An 18376-nucleotide genomic window follows, 5' to 3' on the forward strand; every position below is an offset into this window, starting at 1 on the left:
TGTTCCTTCTCAGTTGTTCACTAAGAATCAGCACAATGCATCATCAGAGTACAGAAAAATGTATAGCAAAATTCTAAGAATCATAAAAGAAAAAAAGGTTAGTAAGTTGAAAATTTGTAGTGACACGACGGGGGCACTGTTCTAGAATTCTTGCATTTAGCATTTTTGTACTGAAATGGTCTTGATCATGAATTTGCAAGTGTAAAAGCATAATTAAAATACTCAATCTACTGTACAGCTGCTTGTGTCATAGGAGCTTTCATGTCATTTCTTTCATAATCTGTGTTCAAGGACTCTTACAGTACTTCCTTTCTATGACCTGGAAAGGGGGAGGATAGTGTATTAGTCTGTTTTATGCTCATACTGGGGCTTTTTAAGGCAAGATCCAAATAAACCAATCTCATCTACTGCCTTGGGAAATAAATTTTAATAATTTGGGCTCCTCTAGGTGTCGACATAGTGACGCAAGTATTCCATATCAAGAAAATGACACCCACCAACAATGCAAGCTCTGTCCCCGATAGAATCATTTGAACACATTTGGAAAAAATCCCGTTAACCTCCTGCAGGAAAAGTACGTCATCCTAATCCATATTTTATTGTGTTGTGCAAAGCAAATATAATAAAGCTAGTGCATAAAAGAACACTCAGAAAAGGTCATTTTTGTGAAGCTTATATTTTGAAAGTATAAATACTTGAACACTAGATTTTGTGATTTCCATGTAGTTGTTTTTTCCTGCCACATTAACAGTATCATGCATTTCAGTTTAAATATTTGTTGGGTTTCACAACTGATGACATTTTGTTCTTAGTGTAAGTTTTGTTTCTAATACATGTTGAGGGCTCATTCAAAATGATCATAACAGCAATTACAAAAACAGCATAACAGCATAATCTCTGAGCTGGGAGTACCAGGATTCAAACTCTGGAAGATAACTCCTAAAATTGTCTGTCAAACATACTAAAGAAAATGAGAAGCCAGGGAAAGGTAGATGGAACACAAGAACAATGTGCAGTCTCCATACAGACTACTGTAGTACCCAAGGCCAAAAGCCAGTTAACTTTGCCCTAGAGCTATGGAGCAGTATCACTATCTAGCATGTTGCCATGCTGTATTGTGCTCACTCTTCCTCAAGAACGAATCGGCAGCTCCCGGGGAATTAAAGAGACACTAATTGCACACTAAATAGTCGTGCTTTATGCACTTCAAAGACCGACTGAAATCTGTTTTTTTTTCCCATCTACTTTTCTGTTTTTGCATAGAATACATTGTAGAGAGGGAGGACTTTATTTGCCATATATACATCTACATTGGGATTTGTATTCACGCTGTTTGTCCGAGACTTGCAAAGTACAATAGACAACGCTTTCCCACAATCTGCTCAGATCTGCTCAGTACATCAATACTGACAGTACAATAAAGCACAATGACACAGAACAATAAATATCCATTGGATTGGAGAGCTTATTGGTTATGGATTTATTAGCAAGTGATTGCTATGCCCCAGTATGGTCCTCATGTCTAGTGACACTCTATTCAAAACATGTCTAACGTCTGTGAGGAAGGACAGCAAATGTCAAGTAGCCTCTTGCTTGCCTTCCAGATAAAGACTAAGAGTGAGAGATTCAGATGCAAAGCATTAGCATTTTAATTAAAAATGCCATTGTTTGTAGGATAAGTGGCACTCGCTGCATTGCTAAGACCCTCACACTTGAGCAAAGGAAGGAAATGGCTCATAGTGGGGAGTCTGCAAGTGAGACCATTAAACTCTGTACCGTTCAGAACCTGAGCCCAGGCTGCCTTCTGTACCAGGCTCTCAAGGCTAGTCTAGGGACAACCAGCATTTGTGGGCTCCTTGCTAATTCACAACCAGGGCATTCCCAATAACAAGTAAGCAGCATGAACTGATACCAGATCCCGAAATGCAAACAGTTTACATAGCAGCAAATTAAGTCTCGTTTCAAAAGCAGAACTAAAGAGTAATGATAAAAGACTCATTGTGTTTTCAATAGCCCTTGTATTCTGCTTAGTTTAGTCCAAACTCTAGGGCAGTAAAGCATGTCACACAGACTTTATACAGGTGCACAAACATCTTACATCAAGCCTAAAAATGTAATTCATGTAATTAAGATCGTTTTGTATCCCTCTTGTGATAGCTACTGAATGAGCTCTATTTGCGCCTATTGTTTTCTATTGAATGTGTATAGGTGACTAAGGTTTTTAGTATTGAATTTAGTATTGAATTTAAGACACAAAAAGTCAGTAAACAGAAGTAAAACAAAATAATTTCAGAATGTCCATTAAGTGGTTGATCTGATGCAGATTTCTTGACACTTTTTAAATGCAGTCACTTTTTATGTTAAAACAGGAATATGGACCTTGTACAGTACGTAGTTCTTCATAACTGTAAATATTGCTCTTCTGTATATCGAGTTGTTGGTTATTTCCATATAATCTACGAAATCGTGATAATCGTGAAAATTAAAATTAATTTTAAGATGATTCTGAGCAACACAGAGGAAAAAAAAGAAAATCACAATAACCTAGAGTTGAATTTAGTGTAGTGAGGATGAATGTGAAAATTGGATCGTTTTTCACAGAACTAAACATTTGTTATTGTCTTTATAATATGAAGATGAAAGAAAGGCCTGAAAGATTTTGGATCTGCAGTAGTGAGGTTGGCAATTGCTGCCAGGTACTGTATATACAGTAATCCTGCTTTTTCATGTACCTTTGTTACCCTTCAGCCTACTGTAAGACCTGATTACTGCCTGCAGCACACAATTTCACAGGACTTTAAAGTTCTGTGTGCTGCATTCAGTTCTTTAACAGTCATTTCTTATTTCAGATATGATGATCCTGCAGCATTTTTCCTTTCAAAGTGAGTGGAGACATGATGGAGAAGATCCGGCTGTTTTGCTTTTGCCTCACTACCAGTTGAAGGTATGAATAAAGAATGTGAGACTGCCTTCTGAACTAAGCAGTTTTTTCCCTTTTAGCAGTCACTTGTTGGAGGCCGGGGTGATCAGACTGATGAAGCTCAAGGAATTAATTTAATCTGCTAGATCAACAACTTCCTCTTCAAATGTGCACATTGTTGGATCTGAGTTACCTCCTGAATTAATTCTCTAGAGATAGGCTTAGAAGTGTTGCTAGGGGGAGAGGGGTTTTTAATTAATGCTACACTTGCTGGTCTTGAAGCAGAGCAGGACAATTAAAGAAAATAATAATGATGAACTGCGCACGAGCAGAGATGGATGCTTTGAAGGTTACCTCCATCTTCATGTAATTGTGAAGCTGTGATCCGAACGAGATGTAGACCAGCTTAATTAACGAGAACAAATTATTCAGGTTTGCCAATTTAAAAGTCAGTCACAGCCATCCATTTTCTAAGTGCTTTATCATTTATGCTTATGTCACGAGGCAGAATACACCATGGATGGGACACCAGTCCTTCACACAAGTCCATCATGTTTTTAATCCAATTGTTTTGTCTTCTAAAATGATTTGTGGCAAAAGAAGTTATTATCACACATCCTGTGTTTATTTTGGGGGGGAATATAAACATTTAACTGTGAAGACAACAACAAAAATGGGGCACTATTTGTGTGCCAGGAAAATGAATGCAAGCAGTCTTAATGGACGATTGCACTGCTAAATAAAATGTTGTTGAATGTTCCATCTTAATGCTTCCACCCAGCTGAATGCCTCGATGACAAGCTTGTCATTATTCTCGGTCCTGCAGTTTTAGTGGTACTAAAGAATGTGCAAAATAGCTATGAAAAACTGCAGCATTTAACTACCAAGTACTCAGCTGTGCGTGGACAAACCTGAGAAGAGAGCAGCCAATTTTCAAACGAATAAACCAGTTGTGTACCTGCAGTATGTAAATACACACTAATTGAGTGGGAAGGACATGTTAAAGGACATTGAGTTCTCTGATTTTTTTTAATCCTCTTGTTTTCCTGTGAGCCCTTTTAACTTAGGACCAGCACCCACCCCCTGTAAAGCGTAAGTGAACAACCAAGCTCAACATCTGCAGTACGTCTGGTGAGACCGAACCTGTCTTCTGAGGTTTCTGAAGCTGCTGTTAGAAAAGTACCACGTGCGATTTGGCCTGGAGGTCTCATTCAGTTCTGTACATGATAGAAAGGTACTTGGTAATTATGACTAATTGCTCTGATAAGCAGGGATCCACACAGTTAAGAAACTTTGTTTCTTGCAAAGTGTGTAGATTTTGTTTTGTGGAGGGGAGTGTAATATTTTGTAATGTTGGTATTTTTGGTGTGGTCAAGGTAGGGATGTGAATTTAAAGATTTGTGTACTGCTAAATTGCATAGCTCAATATAGAAATGATGGTATACTCCATATAATATATTTATAAACATTTAACATTTAAATTGTTATATCCTTTGTCTATATTCAGCTGACACAGGGATATGTATATGGACAAAGGGACTAATCCCAAATATTTTAAATATTTCACGAGAATAATTTGTAAAGTGCTGTAACTACCATCAGAACAGAAAATCTCATTTTGTACATTTTTTCTAAGCTCTATAGTGTTATTTGTTATTTTTGGTCTCTCGATTTTAGCCCCGGGCTGACGTAAATACAGTTCTTTTTGTTTCCAGCAGTGTAAGGTGTTGATTTGTACAACTCCATGTTGTTCAGATATTGACAATTTTAACATGAGAAAAAATTGTCATTTTAACGCCTTCATTTCTATTATATTGATAGATTTTCTACTGCTACAGCTCTACAGCAAGGTTTACATTATCTTCCATTGTGTAAAGAACACAGACATTTAATTAATCTGTTTTCTTGTATAACTTTTCATGTAGCTTTGTAGTGACAATGTATAGTTACAAATAGATGACAGAGAATGCATTTTTACCAAAGAAAATTTAAGTCTACCGAAATTACATACTGAATATTCAGGTAAGTACTACCAGTAAATCTTTAGTTATCATGAGTGGCAGCAGTAAAATTGGTACTATTCTTGTTATTACTGTGATCATTTTTTTGCCATGTTCATATATAATTATATATTCCAAGCTGAGTTTGAATGATAATTGCTATCCAGTAATTGTTTCAGTCTCCTGTCTTCTTAAGGCACTGTGAGAGTGGTCAGAATGAAAGACTGTGGTAAGGTATTACAGAGCATTCTCCGTCTTCATCTTTTCCTAGCAGGTGAGAATTATTGTTATTTATCACCTAAGGAAGTGTCAGAAAATGCTTTTATAATTGATACAGAGCAGAAAACTAGCAATACAGTATAGTATTACAACTCTGTCACTCTAGTATGAAAGAGATTGGTTGTTATTTTTGTCTGTGTGAAATAGCCCAGTTTTCATTAAAATTATGTAACTGATCAAACATTTCCCTACCTTAAGATGTGCATTTTGCTTCTTTTTTTTGTCTGGTATCTTGTTGTTTACCTTGATTTCCAATCAGTTTTTCTTAAAACAGGGTTGTATTTTTAAATGGAGAACTTTCAAAATAAATTTGATAATCTTCTTAAAGAATATTTAATATTAACAAATTAAATCCCCCTCATTATGAGGCTCCTGCATATAATGTGTGATTATAGAACATTTAAGCTCAAATTAAACATTTGAAAATTCACAGGCCATAAATTACTTTTGACAATACCAAATGTCTTAAGTTTAAACATGTTTAAACTTATGTAAAATTAACTGTAAATATTCTGTATCATCTAGATATGCCCTTCAAATATGCATATTATCACATCTGGGCTACACACCTCCTTAATTAAGTAATAGATTGGGTTAGAGGTGTAACTGTGGGAATAAAAGGTTAAATTCAGCTAATTAAGCTAATTTATAGGCAGATTGGGATATTTGCAGAAAATAAATTGAAGAAAGTTTATTTGAAGTGATCATTACAGTAGGAATAATTTAAGCAATTATTAATCACTTAATAATTATTACGCCATTCTAAAGCTCTTTTAAAATATGTTTTGAAGAATGTTGTATGATTTAAATTACTTCCCTGTCTCCTAGTGCTTTTTCAGTCCAGTTCTCAGTGTGACACAAGAAGATGTTTGGCCACCAGTCTAGTGCAAAGAAATGGAGACATATCCATTCAACCAGAGACCAAGGACTGTAAAGTCAATGTGTTTTTGAAGGACATCACATTTGAAACTCTAGAAGTGGCAAGTGTCAAAATACTCAATTTCCTTATGTGTATTTGTGCTTCCTGAGCAGTTTGTCATTCATATACCCAGGGTTATGTTCAAAATGTGAACATAATTAAACAGACATCCAAGTACAGCGGTTTATTTTGGCTGGATATGCAATGGGAACTTCAAACCAGGTATAGCACAAATCTGACCCTTTAATGTGGTGGATTTATATACTTTTGAGATCCCAGTGGACTGACATGCATGTAAAAGGCTTGCTGTACACACATTTCTCAATACTGTATCATATGAATTATCAACAACCAGTTTGTTTTAGTGTTGTCCTTTGGCTTCTACAAAGCAGTACAGTAAAACATAAACATGTCAAAAAATAATTTAGCTTAAATCTGCATTTGTGTTTGATTTGTATTTCATTTGTTTCTGATTTTTTCTCCCCAGAATACACAGAATCTGTATTTTTCAAGCCTGCTAAGAATAAACATGGTGAGTCCGATTCAGATTTAATTATGTTTATTAGAAAAATATTTCAATATTTATTATCTGTCCTTTTCTATATTTCTTTCAGATACATTTCTGTCTCTTTTCATTATTTTTTCCATTAGAAAATGTTGGAAAAAGTCAATAGAGTATTTCTTTGTACCTTTAATGGAGAGGTGAATGGTTAATTGAAATTCCATCAGGTTTTTAACTTCTTAAAAAAATGAAGTGACATTTTTTAGATATTTGTCATGGACGTCCAAAGGGACTAACCGTGGAGAGCAGGAGAGCGGAAAAAGACCCATATGTGTGGTGGCAGAACGGGAGAAAGGCCCGGGCTCAGCAGGTCAGGAGTCCGATAGAAACCAATGCCCTCAGGCAGCAGACGTGGGGCGACCTGGGTGGTTAGGTGGGTTTCAGGACAGCCGAACGTCAATGCTGAGCGAGGGCAGAGTGCAAGACCCAAGGGAAATATAGCCCAAGGGAAAGAGAGGGACTGGAAGGACAGCAGACAGGAAACTAGGGACAGGACAGAGTAGGAGCGCCCCCTGGCTGCAGAGGGCGTGACAATATTACCCAATTTGGAATCGCCGATTATTTAATACTCAGTTTTGTGCAGCAATGACTCTCGTAAGCCCGTGTAGAAAGAATAAGGACCTGCAGACATGTTCATCTGTCACTCCCACCTGTCAGTCACTCTGCATACTGTTATTCTATCCATGTACCACAGTTCCCAACAGGAGAGTTAGCAGTGACTGGAGGCAGTGTATCACTGACACACTGCAAACCTGTAGGCAACCAAAGACTCACAGATGCCACTGTTGCACTGAGAACTGAGGGGAGCCCTAGCAGAGCTCATCTTGTGATTCCCAGTTATAGCTACTAGCAATATGCCCCAGGTTCGAACCAGTGCCAACACAGCTTAGGACACTCGGCAATTAGTGATGTTGTCTGGCTGTAATTAGTGACCTTCACATTTTCAAACTAGGAGTTTAATAATGAGCCCAACGCAGCTTTCGAATGTCCTTTTTTACATCCCTTCCCAATGACATTGAGAGTCGGACATACACAGGAATATTTCAGATTGCGGATTTCCTCATGTTTAAAACCATTCACTTTCGAGGATTGTGTGTTATTCTGCCAATGTCTTGTATTGTCTTGGTTGTTATTTTAATTGTAAAGCACGTTGAGAATCTTGTCACATGAAAGGGACTTCAATCAGAATATAAGAAATATAAGAACATAAAAAAACTTGCAAAAGAGAGGAGGGGATGAGGCACATTTTACACATTAGTACTTTAAAATTGTATCCAAATACGTCTAAGGTGCCCAGAGTTCTAACTAGGAAGCTTGTTCCAGATACCCACATCTCTTTGTGTAAAGAAGCATTCCAATTCTACTTTTCAAGCTTAATTCTATTTTAGCTTTTAGCTTTGATCCTGGGCTAATCCTGTCTTTACTCCTTAGGATTGTACTTGTATACACATGAATCAAATATCCACTCCTGTGGTCTCGACTTAGACTTATAGTTTTTTAAGTTAGATGGTGACCAAAATTGCATGCAGTACTGCCAGTGAGGACTTAAAGATAAATCCTATTTAGTTTATTTTTCTTACATTGCTTCCACAACATAGAAAAATCTACATAAAACCCCACAACCCTTCCATGTCTACCTTCCTGCAGCTCCAAATCACCCTGTGATATATATTGCACACTGTATAATCTAACTACTAGTATGGCTTTCTTCACTCTTACTTATGTTGAATTTCATTTGTCTTTTGTTTTTCCAGTCTATGATACTGTATTTTTAGTTCCTTTGCCACATTATCTGATCACTTTTTCCACTATTTGTATATCTTCTGCAAACCTCACTAGTTTTCAATATAATAATAATAATAATAATAATAATAATAATAATAATATAATCAGGTATATTCATCAAGAAAAGTCTAATTATTTTTTACTACTACTATAGTATATATAGAGTAGCTCCTGAAATCACTGTGATCTAAAAGGTGTTTGCGATTCCAGGTCTGGAATGATTCATCTCTTTCCTGGGACTCCACATACCCCTATGAGGAGGTTGTGCTGCCAGTGAGTGATGTCTGGATTCCTAGTCTCTCTGTGAAAAATGCGTGAGTCTCTCAAAGCTGTTGTTGTTGTGTTGTTGTTTTTTGTTTAAGTAGTCAGTAGGTGACAAAGGGCGTTTTCATCCATTGTTCTAATTTCTAATGTTGTATCCATTCCTTCTATGTCAAAACTGGCTAACATATATTGACACATATACTGAACATTTCCACCCGTTTTGAATTAGTACTTGTGTGTTCCAAAAGTTTTTCATTCTTGTAAATAATGCTCTTTTTGCAAATCACTTTTGCAAAGCTATGACTGCTTTAGGAGCAGCTACTGTAGTAGGAGACAGCTGGCTTTATAAAATTCTGTTGCCTTGGAAGGTGAAGGAAAGCTTATTATTATATGGTTGGTAATTTGATTTAGGGTTTTTTTCCAAAATAGTTTCCCTAATTTTTAAAACATTTTTCACTTTTCAGGCTGAAAGTGGAAACACAGCCTGAATCGTCTCACTTACTGGTCTTCAGAAATGGCACTGTGTACCACAAAGAACTGATGTGGATTACAGTTGGATGTGATTTCAACCTGTACCTCTATCCCTTTACAAATGACTGGTGTGTCATCGCTCTTGATGGCTGGAATTCAGAGGGTGAGGAAGGAAGCAGCTCTCCTGTCTATTTCCCAACCTTCTGCTTTTTCTGCTTTTCTTTCTGCTTTTTCTGAAGCTACATCAGAACTCTATTCAGAACTGTGATGGCAAAACAAAGGGAATTTTCCTTCTCATTGCTTTTCTTGGCATGTTCATGCCTAAACATGAGATGAAAAAGATTTTTTTGGTTGTGGAGCTTTCCTCACCTGTGTAAAGCCTGGTGCTGTGTCCCATTGAGCCTTAAAGGCCCTGGCAAACACGGCATGCCTTGTACCACAAGGCCTAGCTACTAAATTATCCATACATTTTTTCTGCATGAGTCTGTTCCTGGGGAAATCTCAGAATTTAACTAAGGCAGCCATCATTACTAAAATCTGACCCATCAGACATAATTCACTCCAAAGTAAATGAGTGTTGCCTTTATCTGCTAGATGTGTCTTGTGGATCAAAGGGATATACTGTACGAAGAGGTATAAAACCACATGACTTACAGACAAGGATGTTTTCATGGGCTGCAATCTAGTGCACTATGTATGGCTCACAGGCAGTGATTGCATTGCATGAGTTTGGATGATGGTAATGGATACAGAAATGCACAGGACTCCATTTTAGCCAACCTTTCACTTACAGGTCAGTTGTTTCATGTGTAGAGAGACTAAAAAGCAGAATTAGTAGTGAGCTACCTCCTCCTTTGTGCACATAATCTTGCAACTGAGTAAATGATGTTGTGTGCCCACACTGAAAGCAAGTCAGCCCTTTGTTGTGTGGGTAAGCAAAGCAGGCACAGCAGTAAACCGTGTGTCTCATGTTTCCCCATGATGTCCTGTGTTGGCTTTGCTCCTCACTCTCTGATTTTACATTTGCTTCCCTATGGTTTTATTCCCTCTTACAATCTATCAACACAAGACATTTAAATTGGACAATAAGGCTGTAAAGGTGATGGGTGTGGTTCACAGATTTATAACTAACTCCAGATGACAGAAAACATTTAACATGCCACATGGCCCCTTCAAATGAAATTGGGAATTAAAATGGTGTATTTGACAGATCTCCAGTCACCCTTCAGTGATGTGAATTTTTTTCTCAGGCTGTGGTGAAAAGGTGACATTTGGAAGAATCAGCTTGATCGGTAAAACAAGAGGAGACTGGAGAGCTGTGGATGTCAGAAAGGATGAAGTGAGAAACGCTTCGGTCTTTCTGGTAAATCCTGTCTTCACATTCTACCCATATGTATAGGAGATAAGAAGCTCTATCCCATCAAATCAAATTGAGAACTGTTGGTGACAGCTACCAGTTTTGACAATTTTTCACCTATTTCCATCAAGCCCACTGTGTGCTCTTCTGCACGTCCACCATTTCTCAACTGCCTCCTCTCCTTGTCCACCTCAGGTCTCCCTGTCTACACGGGGCTTCAATGTGATTGTGAGTTTGATCATACCCACTTTTCTCATCATGCTGGCCGACATAGTGAGCTTCATTCTACCTCTGGTTGAAGGGGAGCGCATCTCCTTCAAAGTCACGCTGGTCCTTGGCTTCGTCATGTTCCTCCTCATCCTCTCCGACATGCTCCCTGGTACAAGCCAGTGTGCGCCTCTGATCCGTGAGTAGACAAGCCATCACTGGATGAGCAAAACCTATTTGGCAGTTTAGTGCAAACAAGCATCTACAGTATGAACTGCTTGAATTGGAACACCTTCGCCATTGTGTACACAGTATGCCATAGCAAAGTCTGTCCTTAATAAGGATCATGTACCCAAACCCTCCATTTTCTCTTTAGGGGATGAATAACACACACAGCAGAGCCTGACCTAAACACAGGCCAGTGCTGAAAAGAAAACATAAGCAAGCCAAAGCTGTTTGCTCATGTTTGCCATTTTGAAGTATGAAGTACTACGTTCACTTGATTCCAGCAGATAAAGCTTCACAGACAGAAAAGAGTATTTCTCAATCTGTAGATCATGTATTATAATATTGGAAAATAACAAGTGGGTTGCCGGCAAGATCACAGAACCCAGCAGATACCTAAATATCCTTCCATTGCTCGATTTGGAACACCTGCTCCATTGTGAAAGATATGCAAAGCAGTATCTTTAAATAAAGAAACAAAACAAATTAACAAAACACGTTCTGTATCTGTATGTACAATGTGTTTTATCTGAGACAGCACTGTTTTTTTTGTTCTCCCATTTTGTGAGAATGCTTGATCTTGATACATTGTGTACTGTTGGTCTGACTCACAAGAATACCTCCATGGATAGGACCGTAAGCTAAAGATTCCACTCTACAAGCTAGATGTTACTACATCATGCCTAAAAATGGATCTTTATTTAATCCTTACTTAATTAACTTTAACACCTTACATAGTCATGAATCATAATATAAGCAATAGAAGTTTAGGAGGGCTTTGGGAACAAGATGCACATTCTGTGATATCACACACGACAGACAAGTGTGCTTCCCTCTGTTGTCCTAGGTTATCACTTCTGCGTGTGCCTCTTTTTCCTGGTGCTCAGTATGATCGAGTCAATGGTGGTCACACAACTGGCAGTGGATGGCTCACTCTTCTCCTTTCACGCAAGTGGGTGCAGCACATTCAGGGACACAAATGCAAAATCCAGAAGAGAATCCCAGGACAATAAAAATGAAATGCAAGGTAAAGTCAGGAATTTCTTTGATCATTAAGGTTTGCCAACAACCACACAATGGCCAAAGAATATGAAGAGGCTTAGCTTCTTTTTTTTTTAGTCCCTTGCTTGGATTGTGCTGATGTGCATTGTATGCAAGAAGAGAAAACCCCAATAGTGACATTTTGCACCAAAAACCGGAAGCAGTTTAGTATACGATTATGCGGTTTCTCTTTCCTGTTGTATACAAAAAGATTATGCAGATGAAGATAGCTTGTTAAGGGAAGCTAAAGCTTATAACGTCTATAGAAGAAATAGCATAGAAATTGCTTTTGATGGGAGATTAATTATCTTATCGATAGGAAAAATAATTATAATAATAATACATTGGTCATGAAGCCAAATAATCACTATTGTGTGAAAAATAAAATGACAATGTTTATTACAGAATTCTGATAAAGAAACTTAACTGCAAAATACTTAGCTTTTCCTAGGCTGTGTTAAGGAGAGAGGGGTGTTTATTTTGTTTTTAAGGCTATGGTCCTGAACTGCTTCGCTGCGTTACTGAACCCCATCTGGATAATCGTTCGCTGCAAAGGATTGTCAAAGTCCTTGAAAACATGCAGGAGAAAGAGCAGGACACACAGAAGTCAAAGTGCTTTGCCAACAAGGTGGATAAAATCTGTTTTTTGGTTTACTTGGGCTCCTTTATCCTTTACGTAGTAGTAATGCTCTATTTTATTTGTGACGTTCCATGTGAAATAAACCACTTTGACTTCTAGCTTCTTGTAGTCCGATACAGAAACACCTATTTTCACTCAGGCAATGGAAACTTCCCGATACATCTATTTTGACTCGGAGTTATCGTAGGAGCCCATATGGTAAATTACAACATTAGATTCTGTTCTTTTCTCGCATAACTGGACAAAAGCTGTTTGTCTGAATATAGAAACGCTAGTAACAAAATTGTAAAACTGAAGACCACATTTGTTGAACCCCATAACTGTGTTTAAGAGAAGCCTTAATTATTCACCATTCTTTTGTATAATCCTTGTTATTCCATTGCTAATTATGCACACAAAAAATTGCTATATGGTAGATCAAGCTTTTACACAGAAAAGGTTTTGGAGACTTTTTAATTGATCCTTACGAGTGCCTCAAAAAAAAGAGGGTGATATATACACTTATTTTTACAAAACAAACCATGGCATTCAACACGCGTTTAGTGTCTCAAGAGAAGCAGGAATCTGAGCTGCACAGGACTACAAAAGGAACAATGATGTGGGCAGAGCTGGGATTTATGCCGATGTGTCGAACAGTTTCTCTATCATCTCTTCCACTTGCTCGGGTTTGTATTTGTGGTACTTCTCTGGGTTTTTCGTGAATGCAATGTTAGCATATCTGTGTAGAGAACAGAAAATAATGATTTTATAAAAGTTAGTAGATACACAGATGGTATACTAATAAACTAAAACATGCATTTATGTTGTAGTAGTATTGTCCTGTTAGTGTGAAATGAAAAATATCCATAGTTTTAGCAGATATTTGAAAATAAACCTTTCTGATTGCTTATTAGATGAGATCCTAATAATCTGTGAATGATTATGTAAAGACTAAGTTAATTATTTTGTACTCTGAGTTAGTATTCATTTTAATCATTTATTTTCAGGGATGTGGTTTACAGTGCACAATTGTAAACATGATGTTTGCATTGATATAATTAGTGGCCACACTGGATTTAAATAAAATGGTGGAGATTAGGTGGTACAATGCTTAAGATTAAGTGCTAGTTATTGCACTGATTGAAGTCCTGGTTAAAGTCTGTACTCTGCTACTATCTTGCTATGTGCAGGCAAGTTAATTAACGTACTGTGTTCTGTTCATTGAAAGAAAAAAAATATTTGGTTCAAACCCTGTCTTCTGTAAATTGATTTGATTGAAAGTATCAGTTCCTATATTAATTTACCTGCATCATTCTGCTTTTATAATGCACATTACTTTGCACTTCCCGTTTAGAGATGAGCAGAACAGACCCACAGTATTACCTCTGCAGGAAAGTTTTGTAGGCCTCTGACACCATCCTTTTCTGTGCCTGTCGAATAGCATCTCTCTGCTCTTTATCAGGAATGGCCCAGATCTTCTGGATTTTACACAACTCCTCCAAACCATCATTAAACCCCTAGAAACCAAGCAACCACTGATTATGAGAGTGATAATTTCTGAGTTTCCAGTGACTCACTTGTGAAATGCCCATTACAAAACACAGAAGTCAGACAAGCCTAGGTTAACAGCTGATGATTGTCAAGTGTATACAAAGATTAACATATTCACATTTAAAAACACATTACACAGCAAAAATATGTTTTATGAGCCTTACCAATTTACAGGCACCATAAAAAAAAATACAACAAGCTCACCTTAAATTTGTCTTTAATCATCTGACGTTCTTTATCTTTCAGCTGGAGGAAGAAAACAGTGATAATGAGAACATTTTATAAGAGTGAGACAGACCAGGATAGCTAATCACAAATAATCAGATTGAAAGAGAACAGAATACCTTCTCATGCCATCTTGTAATAGGGCATACCAGTTAGTCATTAACCTCCACATCAGTCACCGATATCAGGGAAAAACCTAACTTATAACACTGCACTTCCCCCTGCTGTACAACATCAGTAGTGCCTGAATAATATATTACAATATTCAAACCCGCAAGCACCAAAGACAACACAGGAGTGAGACTTTCAGCACCACTGAAAATATATAATGGGACAACAACAAAGAAACAGTTGGCGATGCCACTCGGTACTGATTCAAAAAAAAAATATGTAAAAACATGCTTTCAACTACATTCGGGAAATGGAATGTTTCAGTGCATGAAGCATTGGATGTAATTTACCTTAGCACCAGGCTGAAAAACAGGAATATTCCGGTCTGTCAGGTTCTCAATTACTTTCAGCCAGCTGGAAAACAGAACGGGTCCAACATGAACTCCATTATTACCTTCACTAGTATAAATAATAATTCCCCATCTTGAGAAGGGTGGATTTAGTACAGGGTTAGTCCATCCTGGCATCCTGGATTCTATGCCATAACAAGACTTTGAACTTTCCAGTAAGTGATATTAAATTGAGCTTTAATTATTTAATTCAAGTGATGTAGACAGACATGATAATTAAGGACTACCTGGACTTGCAATGGCATGGAATCATGACTATTCCCGATTAAAACTTAATAAATTGCCAAAATGCTGCATTACAGGTGTAACTTTCACTTATAATCAAAAAGGTGTCTTTCACCAACTCTCGGAATATTACTAAATAAGCCTATACTGAAGAGTAGAAAACTCAGTTTTGTACAGATTAAATCTCTGTATTCTCCTTGTGTTCAATAAGCCATTTTGCTCAGCTCCATATCTTAAAAGATACACAATCAAAGAAGACATTTAATACGGAGCCAGTGTACACAAAGAACAGACCAATAGAGGTCTGGACATGGTCTTCTACCTGCGCTGATAATTTTGAATCTGCTGCTCAATGAGCTCTCTGTATGAAGCTTCTGCTTTCTTCTGAGTCACTGCCACCAGCTGGATCAGTTCAGACCTGCAGGCAACAGGAATCATACAAATCAGTGCCACAGTACCAGGAAGGGTCCACCATGTTCTCACCTACATTAACAGTTTATGAGCAGGGAAAACAAACTCTACTCCACGAACATATTTAAAGGAACAGGTTACAATCATGATCCTAGAGGACACAAGTGTCTTCTGACTTTCTTCTGATATCTTAGGCTGTGATCTCCAGTGGAAGCTGGATGGGGATCTTAACAAACAGTGAACCAATACCTGGATTTTACACCTACGCTCATTAAGGTGTGTGGGCTTCCATGTGCTAAATTTCTTTACTACCTAAAATCAGCCTCAGAGTATTTCTGAAATCAAAGACTTCGTGCAGAAACAGGTTAAAGTTAAGCTCTGGTTAAGCAAGGTCAGTTGCAGATATCAATTAGTTTTACATGGAACAAAAGACACATGGGGTCCCCAAGCACTGGAACTGAGAACAAAAGATCCAACACATCAGAAATATTCAAAACCACCACCTATCTTATGGTCACACCAAGCAGACTGTGGAAACTATTTGTAAAACATCTTAATGTATTAGTATGGGACATCTTTTTTTTCCTCAGTTATAACAATGAAATACACACAGGGGGCAGATTAAATAAAAAAATCAAAAGGATCTCCATTGTTAGAAAGCCACTTATTCCTGGGGGTCTTGGTAGCCTGGTTCTTATCCTGAAAACACAGGGCACAGGGGGAGACTGCACCCTGGAGGGGAAACCAGTCCAAACCAGGAACAACTTAAAAATGGAAAATGAACTCATCAGACTGGGGGAGAGCATGCATACTCCACCCAGACTGTCCCCCAGCCCAGAATCAGACCCAGGATCCAAGAAACTGTATCAAGAATACTTGGGAAAGCACATTACTAAATAAAACAAATGTGTTCAAAATTGTCCAGGGCACATACTTTTCCAGTGACTTGAGAATGTAGTTGTAGTTGTTGTGGAGGAAGATGGCGCTCAGCGCTTGATCCTCGTACACTTTCGACTTGCTCAGCAGGTTCAGCTGCAGGTTTCCGAGCACCTTGCCTTTGAAACACAATGAAGCTTCACGTTATTGCGGTCACCTTTCGCTTGGTGTTTCTGTGCAACACAGATATAAAAAGCTATGCGTTTCTATATTTGTAACCCACAAGCTCCTCAAGCGAGGAATCATCTGATTATTTTGTGGAATTGCATGGGTTCATTTTTACAATTGCAATTTTGGAGCTGCCAATTTCAACTCAACCTGGCTCACCGCCATTCGTGCCCATGAAGGAGAAATGATGACAATGTCAGAGCAACTGTCAGGGCAATTTCTAACACTGGGTCTCCCCATGCTAGTTACTGAAGAAGAGAGGAACAATGCAACTCCCCATACTAACCCTTTCAAGATCCTAGGAACCTGGCAGGCCACTGGGGTGACCATAGCCTGGCCAGCTAAAATGGGCCAACCATGCACTGCCACTTGGGAAACTCCTTGCCCTTGGCGTGTCACAGGCAAGAACTAGTGATGTCCAGAATACAGAGCTGCAGCCAGCACTGTGAATAAGCTAAGCCACTCAGGAGCTGACAAAAAGCAAAATAGCTTGTGTGCTCTCAAAAGCTTGTTTTGCTTAGCAAATTACTAATATTTCAGGTTTAACATTATAACAAAAAATATAGTCCTGTCATTCATACACACTAATCCCAGATCCACCTAAAACTTTAGTATTGCTTTAACTGGAAATATTACTCTTACTTTTTATGAATGCTGACCCCACTGCACACATAAAAGTGCCATAGCTGATGCAGCCGAGAATTATATTAAACAATAATTCAGACAACTAAATGTCTCCCACTTCTGTTTTTCTGGAGCTGACCACTGCTCATAATCTGTACAAGTGGGAACATCCATTTTTTTCCTTTATATTTTTTCCCAATTTTAAAGAAGGAATCGATTGTCAAATTAACGTGCTCGCTGTTTCCTCCGTTCTAGAGAAACTCACAGATGTAGGTGCTGAGGAGCCGCCGGCTGAATTCTGAGCTGTAGCTGCTTGCAGAAGAACTGGTTTCTGCAAACGAATAGGACAAATAAGTGAGAAAACAAAAACAACATTTGCACAGATATTCTATTTCATTTGTTCTCTGAAATGCTAACAATTAACTGCAGTAAATAGTCCTATGACGTACATTACTTCTTTAAATGGCAAATTTTCATGCAGGAATTACTGAGTATGACTTGCAGAGGCAGCCGACATTACCCAACACCACAGCAACACGGTACACTGGAATTATTCCATAGAATTAAATCGCTATGTTTTTTACTTAATATTTAAATTGGATTCATTAAGAACTGACAATTAGTTTGTTTTTGGATCCACCAGATGTGTGTTTTTCCATGTCGGGGCTCAAGGCTTGATGCTGCCCAGGGAAGAATGAGGAAGCGCAGGCAGGCTCCTCTGACTTGCCCATCTTGGAGTTGCTGGTCGCAGGCGGCACAGCCCCGAGGGTCGGCACACATTGGAGAAGAGGAAGCTCCTCTAGGGGTTTGACAGAAGTGCCATCCTGAAAGTGCCCGGGGGCCGAGAGGGTCCTGACCTCCTACTCCCACCCTACTAACCTCAGCAGTGCCCATCCCTTGAACCCACTCTCACTCTGTGTTCATCATCATGGTCTTTTATAACATGTAACAGAACAGTCTTCACTGAAAACCTCAATTTATTTTCTTCACCTGCAGAGGGACTTCACTACTAATCGGTCTTTAATCTGGATAATGTAATGCCACTGAAAAAGAGGTGAATGGCTTT

General features: G+C 38.3%; 2 protein-coding genes across 13 annotated transcripts in view; one reads left to right on the forward strand and one right to left on the reverse strand.

The window, feature by feature from the left end:
* The window catches only part of LOC148652784 (5-hydroxytryptamine receptor 3A-like), a 26998-nt gene extending 13720 nt beyond the window's left edge, over positions 1-13278 (forward strand). For both annotated transcript variants that reach the window (XM_088599962.1, XM_088599963.1), the window contains 11 exons: positions 2850-2944; positions 3974-4154; positions 5117-5194; positions 6028-6179; positions 6606-6650; positions 8676-8779; positions 9194-9363; positions 10451-10563; positions 10753-10963; positions 11837-12016; positions 12522-13278. In XM_088599962.1, the coding sequence (XP_088456088.1) occupies positions 5137-5194; positions 6028-6179; positions 6606-6650; positions 8676-8779; positions 9194-9363; positions 10451-10563; positions 10753-10963; positions 11837-12016; positions 12522-12769 (1281 nt within the window). In that variant the 5' untranslated portion in view covers positions 2850-2944; positions 3974-4154; positions 5117-5136 and the 3' untranslated portion in view covers positions 12770-13278. The remainder of the gene's footprint in view (positions 1-2849; positions 2945-3973; positions 4155-5116; positions 5195-6027; positions 6180-6605; positions 6651-8675; positions 8780-9193; positions 9364-10450; positions 10564-10752; positions 10964-11836; positions 12017-12521) is intronic.
* The window catches only part of exoc7 (exocyst complex component 7), an 18104-nt gene continuing 12834 nt past the window's right edge, over positions 13107-18376 (reverse strand). For all 11 annotated transcript variants that reach the window (XM_088599951.1, XM_088599948.1, XM_088599946.1 and 8 more), the window contains 7 exons: positions 17576-17641; positions 16517-16637; positions 15494-15589; positions 14887-14950; positions 14405-14446; positions 14033-14166; positions 13107-13388 (listed from right to left, as the gene is read on the reverse strand). In XM_088599951.1, coding sequence (XP_088456077.1) covers positions 13286-13388; positions 14033-14166; positions 14405-14446; positions 14887-14950; positions 15494-15589; positions 16517-16637; positions 17576-17641 — 626 coding nt within the window. In that variant the 3' untranslated portion in view covers positions 13107-13285. The remainder of the gene's footprint in view (positions 13389-14032; positions 14167-14404; positions 14447-14886; positions 14951-15493; positions 15590-16516; positions 16638-17575; positions 17642-18376) is intronic.

Source organism: Lepisosteus platostomus, chromosome 11 (genome assembly GCF_059453375.1).
Source record: "Lepisosteus platostomus isolate fLepPlt1 chromosome 11, fLepPlt1.hap1, whole genome shotgun sequence".
In the NCBI taxonomy this organism is placed as follows: Eukaryota; Metazoa; Chordata; class Actinopteri; order Semionotiformes; family Lepisosteidae; genus Lepisosteus; species Lepisosteus platostomus.